This window comes from Podarcis erhardii, assembly GCF_964252035.2.
Source record: "Podarcis erhardii genome assembly, chromosome: 6".
Taxonomy (NCBI): Eukaryota; Metazoa; Chordata; class Lepidosauria; order Squamata; family Lacertidae; genus Podarcis; species Podarcis erhardii.
Genome location: NC_138510.1, coordinates 97,194,802 through 97,209,232, shown reverse-complemented (window position 1 = coordinate 97,209,232; position 14,431 = coordinate 97,194,802). Strand labels below are relative to the sequence as shown.

Here is a 14,431-nt window from a genome sequence, read left to right as displayed (position 1 = left end):
TCTTCCAACAGAGGAGTCGTGGGGAATCCTCCATCGCAGGGAGTTGGACTAGATGACTCTTGAGGGGCCCATTCCAACTCTACAATTCTATTATCTATGGAGGAGGAAGGCGGGAGAGCCTTGTGGGAATAGAAGTGCAATATCTATCTATCTATCTATCTATCTATCTATCTATCTATCTATCTATCTATCTATCTATCTTGCATACATGAATATATAAATTCTATATGACTATAATTCAACAGGCAGCCTTCGCTTCCGCCCTCGCAGAAAAACATCACAGCACGGCTTCTCCGAGACTGAACCCGGAAACTGCGCATCCAGAAAAAGGAGACGCGCCTCTTCCGTTTCCATCTCCGCTTAAAAAACGGCCCCTCCCCCCAGAGTTCTCCCTCTTCCGCTTCCTGTCTGGGCGCGTTGCGACCATTGGCTGGGCGCGGAGCAGTGACGATTAAGGTCAGACAGCTCGGGGGCGGGGCGATGAGAGCAGCGCGGCCGGCGCGGTTCTGATTGGGCGCGCCAAGCGTCGCCGCTTCCGCGTCTCCTCCGGGGGGGGGGGCGGCGCATGCGCGTGCGCGACTCCGCTTGGTGGGGCCCCTGTTCCAGCCATGGAGGAGGTGAGGCGGGGGCGCGCGGCGCGCGGGGGCGGCTGTGGGGCCGAGCGAGGGAAGAAGGGCCGTTGGGCGCCTCGAGGGGACCGGCGGGGGAGGAAGGAGGGGGCTCCTGCTCATGTGCAGAGCGCGGGAGAAAGGACCCCTTTGGTACAAAAGAGGCGGGTGGGAAGGGAGAGAAGAGATGGAATGAAACAGGACAAAGCGAGGCAAAGTAGTCCGGGCGACGACACAGATGCCTTCCCCAAGCACAGATGGTGGCGCCTTGGGGAAATGGCAGGGGTGCGAGAAACTCAGATATATAAGCTAGGCACCCAAAGGCCCCTTAAACCTGAGTCACCATCACCACAACAGAATGTGTATTTGCCAGGGGGTTGGACATGATGACCCTCGGGGTCCCTTCCAGTTCTATGATTCTATTATCTCAACTACATTGCTTGATTGGAGTTTGCTCTTACAGTGATTCACTTGTCCCAGTACGCAAGAACTGTGGTCTGTGAGCTCCATTTGGGAGGCCTGTGGAAAGGTTGCCGTAGTGTCAAGTTTATTTGTACTCAGCCCTGCACTTACTTTCCTTGATGGGATGATGGAGGACTAAGATGTCCATGATTCGCGCAGCAGTGCACAAGGACAAGACAAAATCTTTAAAGCTAAATCTAAAGCTCCCTGGTTTATTCAATGGTGGCAATCTAGTTTTTATATATGTTATGTGTTTGGATTATCAATGCATTTGGATGATTTTATGATTTTATTGTATAAACTTATGCCAATAAAGACTAATAACAATAACAACGTACATCTTTTGCTGCACATGTCAGCTGGCTTGATGGAGATGTCAGTTGCCAACCTGGTGCCCATACATCTCCATGTACAGTTGTACCTTGGTTCCCGAATGCCTTGGTACTCGTACGTTTTGGCTCCCGAATGCCAAAAACCTGGAAGTAAGTGTTTGGGTTTTTGAACGTTTTTGGGAACCGAATGTCCAGCGCTGCTTCTGCTTGAGTTCAGGAAGCCCCTGTAGCCAATCAGAAGCCATGCCTTGGTTTTAGAAAGTTGAACAGATTATGTTCAAGAACCAAGGTATGACTCTATTTATAACTGGACCCACACCAGTAGCAAAATGTGCCTGGCACCTAGGGAATTTCCAACACTGGGACCTTGGGCTGCTCACTGGCTCTCACCCACATCCGCCTCACAGGGTTGTTGTTTTGGGGATGAAGTGGGACGAGAACTATGTTCGCCTTCTTGAGCTCCTTGTATGGTGGGGGAGGAGGAAAGAAGGTGGGATATACATGTAATTAATAATTAAATATTCACCCTTTAAGATGCTGCTTTTTCATTTATTTCTTTTGATTGAGATATATATATATATAACTCAGAAACTTGCGAACAGGCTTGGAAGGGCTCTGCGTGACTTGACAAACAGCTAGCAATAATACTGGGCTGTCTCCTGTTGAATCTTGCCTTAGCCATACACGATGCCCTGGACTTCGTAGGGCTAGCTGCAGTTACTGTGGAATGGTGACCTATGTAATCACTGAAGTTGTCCTTCAAGCTGAGAAATAAATTTGGGGGAAGTAAACAAAATTGATGACCTCCTTCTACCAGTCCACAATAGAAAGTGTCCTCTCATGTTGTATCACAGTGTGGTACATTGGCTAGACAGCCACAGACAGAAAGTCTTTACAGAGGGTGGTGAACACAGCACATGATATCGTGGGCTGTCTCTTGAGTCCGCTAGATGACATCGCAAGGGATCGTTGCCTTAGGAGAGCGAGAAAAATTCTCAGGGATGATTCACACCTCTTTAATCTTCTACCCTCGGGCAGGAGATATAGAAGTATAATCAGTCATACCAACAGGCTAAAAAACAGTTTCTATCCATGGGCTGTTAGGCTACTGAAAGGAAAATAATATAGTGCAACTGACGTTCAGGGTTGGTGTGTTGTGCGACAAGCAACACAGAGTGCAATGAGATTGAGTGTTTGTAGGGGGGGGAGGGTTGGTTAATTACATTGTACACAGGTTGTACATTAACAATAAAGGTGGTATTATTGTTATTATTATGTGGGATGGTCACATTCTCAATATGGCATGTTCCATTGGCCCTGATTACCCCCCACTTTCTACAGTGAGTAGGACAATGGCAAGAGCAGGACAACATGCACACATGTGCCCTGTAATGGTGTGCCCTCTGCAAACGTCACACTCAATGCAAAAGTGAGTGTGAAGGGTCTGGGGAGCATGTGACATCAGGAGCAGGGTGAAAAGGTGTGTGCTGCCGCCCCGCCACCCCTTCGTGCATTTAGGCAGGGAGGGCAAATTGCGAAGAGAGGTCTAGTGTTTTACCTGGAGTCAGAAGGCACAAATTCATTCCTGCTTGACTGTAAAGGATAGCATGGAAAAGATCTGTTCTGACATCCATTCCACCATTTGATACTTTCTTGAGGGAAAGTATTAACGTCTCTTCTCCAGATCATAACTGTCAACGTTTTCCTTTTTTTAAAGGGAAATTCCCTTATTCCGAATAGGATTCCTCGCAAGAAAAAGGAAAAGTTGACAGCTATGCTCCAGATGGCTTGATCTTATGAATTTAGGCAGGTGCTAATCTCTTGTCTCTTGTGCCAGTGTCTTCTTCACAACTTTTCAGTATGCCGTCTTTTAAATGACAATAGAATCTAGTTTCATTTTTAAAATGTTTAGTGTCAACCCATACAAAATGCTCAATATCTATATTGGGGGAATATCTTTTTAGACCAAACAAAATAACACAAAATAATGTGCAAGCTTGCAAGTTCTCCAGGCTGGATGGTTTCTGTGGAAATGCCAAAAATTTGTACGATATTTTGTGATACTTTAGTTGGCCTGATTAAGTTATTTCCTTAATGTGGTTTTTGTGGTTTTAACTGTTTGCTGTTCTGCACTTCATGCTTTGATTGTACTGTATGGATTGTTTTAATTCTTTATCAGCACTTGCTTTCAAGGCAGCTTACAGATTTGTGTGCTCTGTGTGTTTCATCCAGCTACATAAAGATTTAGATGAGGTGAAAGAGCTTTTGAAAAAAGCATCAAGAAAGAGAGTTTATGATGTGTTGCTGTCAGAAAAGAATAAGATAGAAAGAGAAATCAAGAACCACTTACCAATCAAAATAAAAGCAGAAACATCTGAAGAAGAAAGACCACCTCCAACAGGATACACAGTGAAAATCAACAATTATGGTAGGTCTGATCCACCCATATCTTTGAATTAATACAAGAGATTCAAGAAAATATCTTGTAAACTGCTTAGTAAACTGCTTAGGATCACAGCCAGTGTATATAATTTTTTAATCCATGAATCATAGGTTGGATTATATATGGAAAAGTAGGTTATTGTGGAGAGATTGATGTACTTTTTATGTCATGAACAAGGGATTTTTTTGTGATCCTGCAGGAGCACATGAAAACCATAATAACTGTTACTTGATGCATACCGTATTTTCCGGCATATAAGACGACTGGGCGTATAAGACGACCCCCAACTTTTCAAGTTAAAATATAGAGTTTGGGATATACTCGCCGTATAAGATTATTCCTCTTCCAACGCCTGCAGCCAACTAGAGGCAGCCAGTCTTTTCATCCCTGTACGCACACCGCAGCGGGGGCGCTGGGGGCCTCGCAGGAGGATCAGGGGAGGGACGGATGGAGGGGAGGACTTCAAAGCCCTGCTTGCCTCATGCCTCCTCCATCCTCGGTGGCAGCTGGAACATACGGTATATCTCTCTCTCTCTCGGTATAATAGTCAATGTTTCCCTCTAATGATCTGCCTCCCCGGTGCTTTGTGGGGCCGCCAGGCCAGCGCAGCCGCCTCCTGCCCCTGTTTTGGTGGGAAGGGCTCCCTCCATCGCTCTCCTTGTGAGGGGGGAGAGGAGGAGGAGGAGAAGCTGCTGCCCCTCTTTTCCCTCACTGGACCCATCTCCCCCCCACCTCCCTCGCCTTACAGAGCCCAACGGCCGCCAAACAGCCGCGTGCCCCCCTCCGCGGCTCCCCCCTTCTAGCTCCCCCTCCCCTCCACCCTTTCGTAAGAGGGAAGAGAAACAGCGCAGGGCTCGTAAGCACGGTTTGTGCAGGCGCCCCCCCCTCGCGCCAGCTGCCTGAAAGCGTGCTCTTTCTTTCTCTCTCTCTCTTTCACGCCTGAGCTCGGCGGTGTCCATCTGTGGGGGGGCAGAGAGGGAGAGAGAGTGGAGACACGCACAAATGTAGAAAATGCGCATACACACTAGGGTCACCTGAGGCAGGTGTCGCTTCAGTGGTCCATGTGGGTGAGCGGGGAGGTTCGGCACTCGGGAGACCAAGCGAGCCATGAGAAGGGATTTCCCTTTCTCCCCCCCCCCCCGCATGCTTATTTTGGGGACAATGGTTCGCTCCTGCTCCTCCTGCCTCCGCTTCGAAGGTGCTCCAAGGGATGTCAGAGGAGCTGCCCCCCCCGTCCCATGTCTTGTGGGGGGAGCATGGGCAGCCGGTGGAGAGCTTCCCATTGGACTTTACTGCTATGGAGGGCAACACTCAGGCACAACCATATCCGGCGTATAAGACGACCCCCGACCCCCGGGTTAAAACGCCGTCTTATATGCCGGAACATACGGTAATTGTTTCCTGGTAACTCCAATTTACATTAAAAACAAACATGTTTCTAGCCCTCATGGTTGCCTTGCCAGAATTGTTTGCGGAGGTGTGGGCAGTGCCTGCTAAAATCTTAGAAGATGAAGAAATGGCTCACTAAGGTCATCACCTAGGGAGAGCAGTTTGGAATGAATGTAATAAATACAGCTTTCTTTTAATCCCTTTAGCTTGGGATCAGTCAGATAAATTTTTGAAAATCTACATCACTTTAAGTGGAGTTCAGCATCTGCCAGCTGAGAATGTGAAGGTGCACTTCACAGAAAGGTGGGTGTTTCATTAAATTCCAGGAAGTACAGATTGTGTCTTGAATCATTTCTTGCTTTGTTTGTCCTTGGCTGCTTGTTCCCATATTAAGATGTTTCAGAAGCTAGTGAAATAGTTATTAAAGTATTAAATTTCCTTCGCAAACTGATGTACAGTATATGAATATATTTTGAAAAGAAGATATAATTGATCCTTGAATAGGTCTTATGCATTGGTAAGAAGAAAGAAAATTTCTTCTCTCCTCCCCTCATCACTCTCCAGACATCTTTCATATCTTTCCTTTTCATAATTTTAGCTAATCCTGTAATGTTATTACATCTTTCCTCTGGATTTGACTTATCCAATTGTTTATCTAATACTATATTGAAATCTCCTCCCATAATCATATAGCCCATATTTTCAAATCCTCCATTTCCTTAAACATTTTATGAAAAAATTCCACCAGATTTTTTCATTAGGAGCAGAAGTATTAATTATAGTGTATTCTTCCCCTGCCATTGTTCCCTGAATTATAATGTATTTTCCTTCAGGATCTTTCTTCATCTTTAATATACTAAATCCTCATCTCTTTGAAATTATAGTTGCTACCCCTCTTGATTTTGAAGTACCATAGGCTTTCTCATAATTATTTATACATCTCAGTTTGATGCCTTTTTTCTTTAGATTTCGCCCCCAGCTCCTTGTTCCTCCTCTGAGTTCCATTTCCATTTTTTCTGCTTTCCTTACTTCCGTCTCCACTTTGTTTCTCTTGTCTGCTTGCCATAATTGCTTCTGTTGATTGAGCTCTGGTTAATTGCTGGACACTTCGATCTGATGGGTGCTTTCCCCCCCTCACCCAATTTATTTTGCTGTTTTGCCTCATGGGACTTGTCTATTGGCATCTAGCCAACTCAGTTGCGTCACCGAATCGTTATTTACTGTGTCTTAAAGTCACACTAATTTCCTTACAGTTTAATGTAAATATCTCTGGGCTTGACTTTTACCCGCTTCTGTTATCTTTGTAGTATTTATTGTTGTTTTTCCCTTTTGAGCTCTTTTGCTTCAGATACCGTATTTTTCGTCCCATAGGACACTCCGTCCCGTAGGACGCGCCTAGTTTTTTTTTGGGGGGGGGAATAAAGGAAAACTTTTTTTCCTTTATTCCCCCCCCCAGACCAGGTCGGGGAACAGCGGTATGGCGGCGCTCCGCCTCCCCGCTGTCCCCCGAGCTTGTGGGGCTGCCCGATGTCTGCCCGAAGCGCGGGGCGCTCTGCTTCAGCGCGCCCCGCGCTCCGTGCAGCAGGCTGCTATCCGCAGCCTAGGGAGCCCTGCGGGAACTCCCGTGGGCTCCCCAGGCTGCAGATAGCTTCCTGAAGCGCGGGGCGCTCTGCTTCAAGGCGCCCGCGCGCCGGACGGCAGGCTGCTATCCGCAGCCTAGGGAGCCCTGCGGGAACTCCCGTGGGCTCCCCAGGCTGCAGATAGCTTCCTGAAGCGCGGGGCGCTCTGCTTCAAGGCGCCCGCGCGCCGGACGGCAGGCTGCTATCCGCAGCCTAGGGAGCCCTGTGGGAACTCCCGCGGGCTCCCCAGGCTTGCTGATAGCTTCCTGAAGGCTGGAGAGCGAGAGGGGTCGGTGCACACCAACCCCTCTCGCTCTCCAAGCTTCAGCGAAAGCCTGCATTCGCCCCATAGGACGCACAGAGATTTCCCCTTCATTTTTGGAGGGGAAAAGGTGCGTCCTATAGGGCGAAAAATATGGTATGTCTTATATGTTACTCTAGATTTGTGATACTAGATTTTAGGTGCAGAGCAATTTATTCCCCCCCCCCTTCCATGTCAGCTTTCTCTGAATTTGATAGATCATGGCTGTGCCTTTATGATTAATCTCTTCTTCCTTCTAGATCATTTGATCTGCTGGTGAAGAATCTGAATAACAAGAACTACACTATGACATTCAACAATCTTCTGAAACCCATCTCTGTGGAAAGCAGCTCATGGAAGGTAAACGCTTCTTTTCAAGTACATGCTAACGTTGTAGATTCCTGCGGTTTCCACAGCTTAGGGCTGCTTCCTGTGTTATTACCTGCTGCAGATTAGTCATCAAGCACTTGCTATGGGGTGAGCCATCAGTTCTGTAACTTGTGGTTTCACGATGGATAGATACCCTTTTTTGACAGGCTTCCTGCCCATATATTTACGTTCTGTTTTCAATATTGCTGGGCAATAGAGGACAGTCAGTCGCATACCTCAGAGGCCCACTTGTCCCCAAAGTCACAAATCTGGGCTGTACCACTTGACATAACAAGAGAGTCTTTCACAAAGAAACCAGTCTGCTGGGAAGAATGAACAGTATCCAAAGAAGAGCTTCCATTAGCACAATGGTTTCCCCCCTCTCTAAATCTGCTCTGGAGAGCTGTGGGAGAGAGAGTGGAGTTACGCTGCACAGCCACAAGTCCCTGCACTAGTAGAAGCACTTTGTTCGATGCCATCCAAGGGACCTAGTCTCATTCATGTTATATATGTGGTTTCTTAGGCTTTAGCAGGCAGTATTGAACTTGATACAGTGTTCTCGAAGCTACGAACATGAGTTTGACCAAACTGCAGGAGCCAGTGGAAGACAGGAGTGCCTGGCGTGCTCTGCTCCAGGGGGTCACGAAAAGTCAGACGCGACTAAACAACAACAACAATTGAACTTGATAAGGATAGATTCTTTCTCTTGGGTGCAGCTGAAAGAAATTTTTGCTGCACCCAAGAGAATGCACATACTGTATCTCGCAACCTTCAAATTACAATCATGTGACCGGTCTAGTAGAGAAACAACACTTGTATATAACAGAGCATTTATTCTGAGATTTGGGTAGAGAATTAATGCAAAAAAATTGTTCAGATTGGTGAAAACAATTACCTTGTCTTAAATTACTGACAACGAACATACTGCTAACACGAGCCCCATTCTGAATGTTTCACAACAAATTCAGTGGGTGTTGCACAGGATGGGTCTATTTTATACTTTACATGTGAGCAAAAATTGCTCATACAACGCCATCTCTCCTGCTCATTTTGCCCCTTTGTTGTTGTTGCTGCCTGTTGTCCATATTCTATATTTTAACTCACATAACTGAATTGTCATTCTTTAAATACTATTAAAAATAAAGTTATTGATACTTAGCCTGTTCGGTAATTCTGCCACCTAGTTTCACTTTTTGTAGTGCTTTTATTTTTGCAGATCAAAACAGATATGATATTGATATTATGTAGGAAAAAGCAAGAGGAAAAATGGGAGTGCCTAACACAAGTTGAAAAAGAGACGAAGGAGAAGGAGTAAGTGCATCTCTATTTCTTCTTCTGTTGCATTGCGTTTGGTAGAAAAAAAGGACTTGCAGATTAGGCTTGTTAACCCAAAGTGGTGTTGATCCATTCAAAATATTTGTCAGTTGAGCTGGTGTTTGATGCTGAGAGTTATTGTCGTGGTGTTGCCAGTTGTGGCAATCAAAAGACTTTGAGGCAAAAGTCTAATCCAGGTTCCATTATTAGTGGCTCAAATTGTGCCACTTCAATAATCTTGTCTGCTGAGTATTCCTGATAGGCATCTCTTTAAGTCTGCTCTGCCAGATCATCTTATTTAGAACTTGTTCATTTTCATAATAGAATTCAATTCCATGTCTTTTAAAATTTTTTTATTAAAAAAAGCCAGTCAGCGCCCACAGGTTTCAAACTGCTGCCTGTGGGCGATTGCAGGATCCAAGCTATGCGTTTTTCGATGGAACCGCTGGGCTAAGCTGGCTCAATTCCATGTCTTTCTAAACTGCAGCACAATGAGGTTTTAATCTTTGATTGTAACATTTATTGCAGAAACCGTTTTTTCCTACTGGTGGTTCTTTCTACTCATACCTGAAATAGGCCACAGTATTTTTAATGAAATCTTCCCTGTGTCCTTACAAGAACACGAATACTTAATATTCCACTAAATATATGCAAAACCTGGTTGCTTGTTTTGCTGCACAAAAGGGCCATGTCACTTTCTGGAATTAATACTACATTGAATGCCAGATGTTCAGGAACTAATTTGTCCTGTAGCAAAACCCAAGGTTCTCAATATACAAAACAAGCTTCCTGGGGGATATATGGATAGTTTACCAGAGTGGCTGCAGGTGTGGTGTAATGCAGAAGGAATAGTAAGCGCAAGTGACAGGTTTAATGTCTGTACTTTTTCATGTTCCCACCTCTTACTCCCTGAGAGGTCTGATCTATGCACTTTTAACATTTGTATTTTGATTATAAGAGAGGGCACAGATTCATATTTGGGAGTTGGGAGGCTTGTAAGCAGAAGTGGGGAGAAACAAGACAGTAATTGAAAGTTATCCAGGCTTCATCTCTCCCAGCCAGTTGCTTTTAGTCTAATCCTAACAATCCCTCTATATATGTTCCACTGATTTTTAATAAAACTTTCAGGTAAACAGGTTTAGGATTGGAGCTCTCATTATTTTACTGTTTGCTTACTTGTACGTATTTAAATCTTAATGCATACCAAACTTTGTGTGTAACTGGTGATGTAATTATTTTCTGTATGTTTGTATGCTCTAGGAAAGCTGCTTATGACACCTCGGACCCGAGTGAAGGGTTGATGAATCTCCTGAAAAAGATGTATGCTGAAGGCGATGATGAAATGAAGAGGTCAATTAACAAAGCCTGGGTTGAGAGCCGAGAAAAGCAAGTCAAAGATGATTTACCAATAGATATTTGAACAAATACCCATCTTAAATGTACATCTTTTGTATGGGGCTTCTGCTGAGATCAGAGAAAGTGTGCTGTTTACATAATCTTCTGCGTAAAAACAAGTTTTACATTTCAGATTGGAGATGGGAAATAAAGCATGCAGAAAGGCTTTTCCTTCAAATGTGTTGCCCTTTTTCCATAAAGCTTTAAGTGCTTTTTGTGAAATTGATAAAAATAAGTAAGCTAGTTTGAGTGCAACTGTCTGTTGTCTAACATCTACTTACTACCCACACCTGCCCAAGTTCTGTATAAGAAACTTTCACTTCTAACCATTGAGGAAATAGGTTTCAAGACATGTATGCGTAATCTGTATGTACAGACAAGGGAAATAGAAAGCTTTATATACTTTTCTCAGAGATTGATGGTGCCCATTTCAAGAGCACTATTGAAGCATGCAGATTAACTAGCATATAATAGGACTGTTAAGTACATTGCTGGGAGGCTCCAGGGGGCAGGGTTATCGATGTTGCACTCTGGCTTCCTCCTCTGTGCTGATGAGGATTTGTGCCAATCTGTCCTTATGGAGATACTCAGTGAGGACAGCAATGGACTGAACAAGCTGTAATGTAATTATTGCAATAGTCAAAATAACAGGACATTGAGGTCCTAGACCCAACAACAGGAATTGCAAAATATAGGATAACTATATTTACTTAAACCCTCATGTTCCTAGCCATTGTTTTTGGACCATGCACTCCATCTAGCGGCAGTGAGAGCTGCACCGATCCATTTAGCAGCTTAGTTAGGAAGAAAATATATGTAGTAACTATGTAGTGTATCTGAATTCTGTGTCTCTGTGATATTTTCAGATTTGCTAGCAATATACACCCTGCAACAATGTAATGTTATATATCAAACCTTAAATGCAAAGGACAAACAAAATCCAAGCGTGGGACTGCTTTATTTTTCCATGTCATTTTTAAATGTACAAGAGGAGCAAGTGTGGCAGGTTTGACAAAATTAGACAAGGTTGCCCCCTTCTAGCTAAGGGTCTTCTACCAATGGGTCTATCCCCCCCCTCCTTACATGCTGCAAGTTATATAATGTGTCTTTAATTCATCCTAGCAGTTGAAATAGAACTCAGTTTTGTCTTTTTTGAAGAAAAGCCTTGTTGGTGGTGGCTCACCACATGGCTCTCTGTACTCCAGAGAGCTGCGCATGGTCAGCCAGATGGCGGAAGACAATTCGGCTTAACCTCCATCGCCACACTACAGCTCGTGGACGGGATGTCAGAACACATCGATTACGGATCCTTGCCGGGCAGGTGTCCCGGGGAAGGGCAGCAATCTCTTTTCCAGCCACTTCCTGGAACAAAGAAAAACAGCGGTAATACCCATCGGTAGTCCTGGAGCTACTACAGGCAGCATCCCATTTACACACCATCTATTGGCATTCAATCTGCTGAAACCTGGAAATGGGGAGCACCATAGAGAGTCCTAGTGACTTGCGAGGAGACCCTTTGCAGAGCCTGAGGAGGACATCCTCTTTGGGCTGTGGGGAGGGTCTCCTTGCAAGCCACTAGGATTTTCTAAGGTGCTTCCTATTTATGCACATTTCACTGACTCATACAGAGGTCCAGAATGTAACCCCTGTGTAAATTGGGAGACACATGTAGTATATATCATTCACAAGGACACTATCTCTTAAAAGTTTAGCAACACAGGAAGGAAATGTGACAGCAACAGCAGTTTTACAACCACTATGGTTGTGACAAATCAAAGCTTTAATTCCCCCAGGTAGGAATCTGCAAACTCACAGGCAAAAATAACATGTGTCTCGAATCTGTTCCACTACTGAACTCCTCTTACTGTCAGAAAGTTTTTCCAAATGTTTAGTCTGAATCTCCTTTCTTGTAACTTGAAGCCATTGCCTCGAGTCCTACCCTCCAGAGCAGGAGAAAATAAGCTTGCTCCAACTTCCATGTGACAGCCCTTAAGAAAATGGCTATCTCAGTTTCTTCTTTTCCAGGCTAAACATAACCAACTCCTTCAAGCGATCCTCGTATTTTCTTAATTTTTTTGCAAGGGAGAGTTGAGAAAAATGAGGAAATATGGAGGGGGAAAAGGGAGTGAAGATGAAATTGGGGGTGCAAGGGGGTTTGCGAAAAAGAGGGAGTAGGAGTCGTGGGAATAGGGTGGAAGATGAAAGGGACGGTGGCTTCATACCTGGGCAGAAGATGAAAAGCATGCATAGTTGCAATGTGTAGGTGGAGGTAGATTCAGGATGTTACTGTGTGGGAAGTTTATGTGCAAGGCTGCTTGCACAAAAGGAGAGGGAAGAAGCATGGACATGGGGCGAAGGTAAAAACGAGAGCAAAGCAGGGTTGCAAAACTGAAGAGAGAAGCCGCCTCAGAAATGGGAAAGTGAAAAGCAACATTAGTAGTTGCCTGGGGTGGGAAGGGGAAGGTCTAGGAAGTTAATGGGTGAGGAATGGTGGAGGGCAGGTCAGCCCCAGTGTTGTAATAAACTGGTTAAGACTTTAAATTACTATAACACAAGTGTTGTTTTCTTTAACAGTTTGTTCCTGGAGCATTCAAATGCCACATGTACACAGGTACTCAACAAAAACACTACCTACAACAATACATTTAGAAAAAGAAAAAGAAATTTTGTAAAAGGACTGAATCACTATGGAGAACAACCAACAGTTAAATTCTAAAAGCATATAGAAAACAAAAGAGCTTTCATTATGCCTTTTAAATTTAAGAAAGAGTACAGTCTGGAACAGAATAACCAGTAAAAAACTGCCTGGAATTTTTAATTGAAGGACACAATGAGAAAAGTTTTCAATGCATAATAGATGCCACTTCAGGGAACCCATCACAATAAAGGCACAATAACTTAAAACAAAATTACAGGATTCCCAAGCAGTAGGTTACATTCCAAACTGATCCTCAGTGTAATACTGTAATTGCACACAACAGGCTACCTTCTTCCATACTATTATTTGCTTAGTGAACTCTTAGCTTCTGGAAAGAATAGAAATTGGATAAACCAATGACTAAAAAAGTATGTAAAAGCAATGGATGTACTGTGGGAAATGAATCAGGAGATGATTTTATTCATAATGGTTATATTATACTGAAATAAAATATATTTCTGAATCTGTGATGTCGATGGGGAGGGGATGCCTGGTTCATTGCTACAATCAAGAGTATCTTAAACCAGTATTTTCATCTTACCTGGAGTTCTTTGGGCAAAATTTTGTTTTTCCTAAGGGAATTCAGCCGCAGCCTCTGATCTGCATATTCAAAAGCCATCTTCCTTCTCTTAACATCACGTACCATCCGCCAGTCAACATAATAACCCCTTACTTGTCCAACACATGGTATGCGGAAGATCTATTATTATAATATAACAAAAATAAATCGGGGTCAAAGTGTGGTACATTTTGTGCAAGTAATCAGATGCAAGCGTCCAGATATTCATCAGTGCATCTGTTCTTTTAAAAAATCTAATTATACTTTTATCTGATTTGCTGACAAATGGTTTTCCAGATTTAGCCTTGGGAGGGAAAGACCACGAAAGTGTGAGCCCACAAATAATTTACTGGCCTACCCACCTGGAGACGCAATTGTTTGTAATTTGTAGCACCCTGATGGGGTGACTCACGGGGAATAAACGCCTGGCTAGCAGAAGGCACTCGTGTCCTTCACCCCCCCCCCCGAGCCCGGGCCTGGAAAGGACGGGGCTCACGGCGCCAAACTCTGGGTGCTTTCTAATTGTCGCCTTTTCCACGTTCCCAATCTGTCAGCCGCCTCGAGCCCCTCTCGGGAGAAAGGCGGCGCACAAAACAACCCGCTTGCTAAACACCCGCCAGGCGCGGCTCCGTCTCTGACAACCCGCAGCCCAGGCCACCCCGGCGCGGGGGAAGGGCGGCCCCCCAGGAGGAAACACGCGCGACCGCGACTCTCACCTGGCGAGACGCCGCCTGCAGCACCGCCGCCGCCGCCATCTTGCGCCCCGCCGGCCCCACAATGCTGCTCGCCAAAGGCAGCGCGGAGGAAAGCTGCGCATGCGTCGCCAGCAGTTAGGCGGAGCTACTCAAGTATAACGCACGGCGGTGTGGCTGAGAAGCGCGCGGCCCCGCCCCCTTTACCCCCCGCCATACTAGCCTCCAACGGCGTCGCGGCAGACCGCGC

The 14,431-nt window shown here is 45.0% G+C and overlaps 2 protein-coding genes across 2 annotated transcripts; one reads left to right on the top strand and one right to left on the bottom strand.

Annotated features, from left to right (window-relative positions):
* The first annotated feature begins 466 nt into the window (after positions 1–466).
* On the top strand, positions 467–11,171 carry CACYBP (calcyclin binding protein). The gene is made up of 6 exons (XM_081865188.1): positions 467–617; positions 3,635–3,830; positions 5,441–5,537; positions 7,415–7,514; positions 8,740–8,834; positions 10,098–11,171. The coding sequence occupies exons 1-6, from the start codon at positions 609–611 to the stop codon at positions 10,255–10,257; spliced, it is 657 nt and encodes a 218-aa protein (XP_081721314.1). The 5' UTR covers positions 467–608; the 3' UTR covers positions 10,258–11,171.
* MRPS14 (mitochondrial ribosomal protein S14) lies at positions 11,172–14,360 on the bottom strand. Its single transcript, XM_081865190.1, has 3 exons — positions 14,206–14,360; positions 13,472–13,630; positions 11,172–11,594 (listed from the first exon to the last, which is right to left on the bottom strand). The coding sequence occupies exons 1-3, from the start codon at positions 14,242–14,244 to the stop codon at positions 11,412–11,414; spliced, it is 381 nt and encodes a 126-aa protein (XP_081721316.1). The 5' UTR covers positions 14,245–14,360; the 3' UTR covers positions 11,172–11,411.
* Positions 14,361–14,431: the final 71 nt, after the last annotated feature.

What these genes read in the sequence shown, in the direction of transcription:
- MRPS14 (XM_081865190.1), bottom strand. Translation starts at nt 14,244, where the DNA reads ATGGCGGCGGCGGCGGTGCTGCAGGCGGCGTCTCGCCAG. An exon ending in TGCAGGCGGCGTCTCGCCAG is followed by an intron (nt 13,631 to 14,205) that starts GTGAGAGTCGCG and finishes TTATAATAATAG; the next exon opens with ATCTTCCGCATACCATGTGT. An exon ending in TTTTGCCCAAAGAACTCCAG is followed by an intron (nt 11,595 to 13,471) that starts GTAAGATGAAAA and finishes TCTTTGTTCCAG; the next exon opens with GAAGTGGCTGGAAAAGAGAT.
- CACYBP (XM_081865188.1), top strand. An exon ending in AGTGAAAATCAACAATTATG is followed by an intron (nt 3,831 to 5,440) that starts GTAGGTCTGATC and finishes TAATCCCTTTAG; the next exon opens with CTTGGGATCAGTCAGATAAA. An exon ending in AAAGAGACGAAGGAGAAGGA is followed by an intron (nt 8,835 to 10,097) that starts GTAAGTGCATCT and finishes TGTATGCTCTAG; the next exon opens with GAAAGCTGCTTATGACACCT.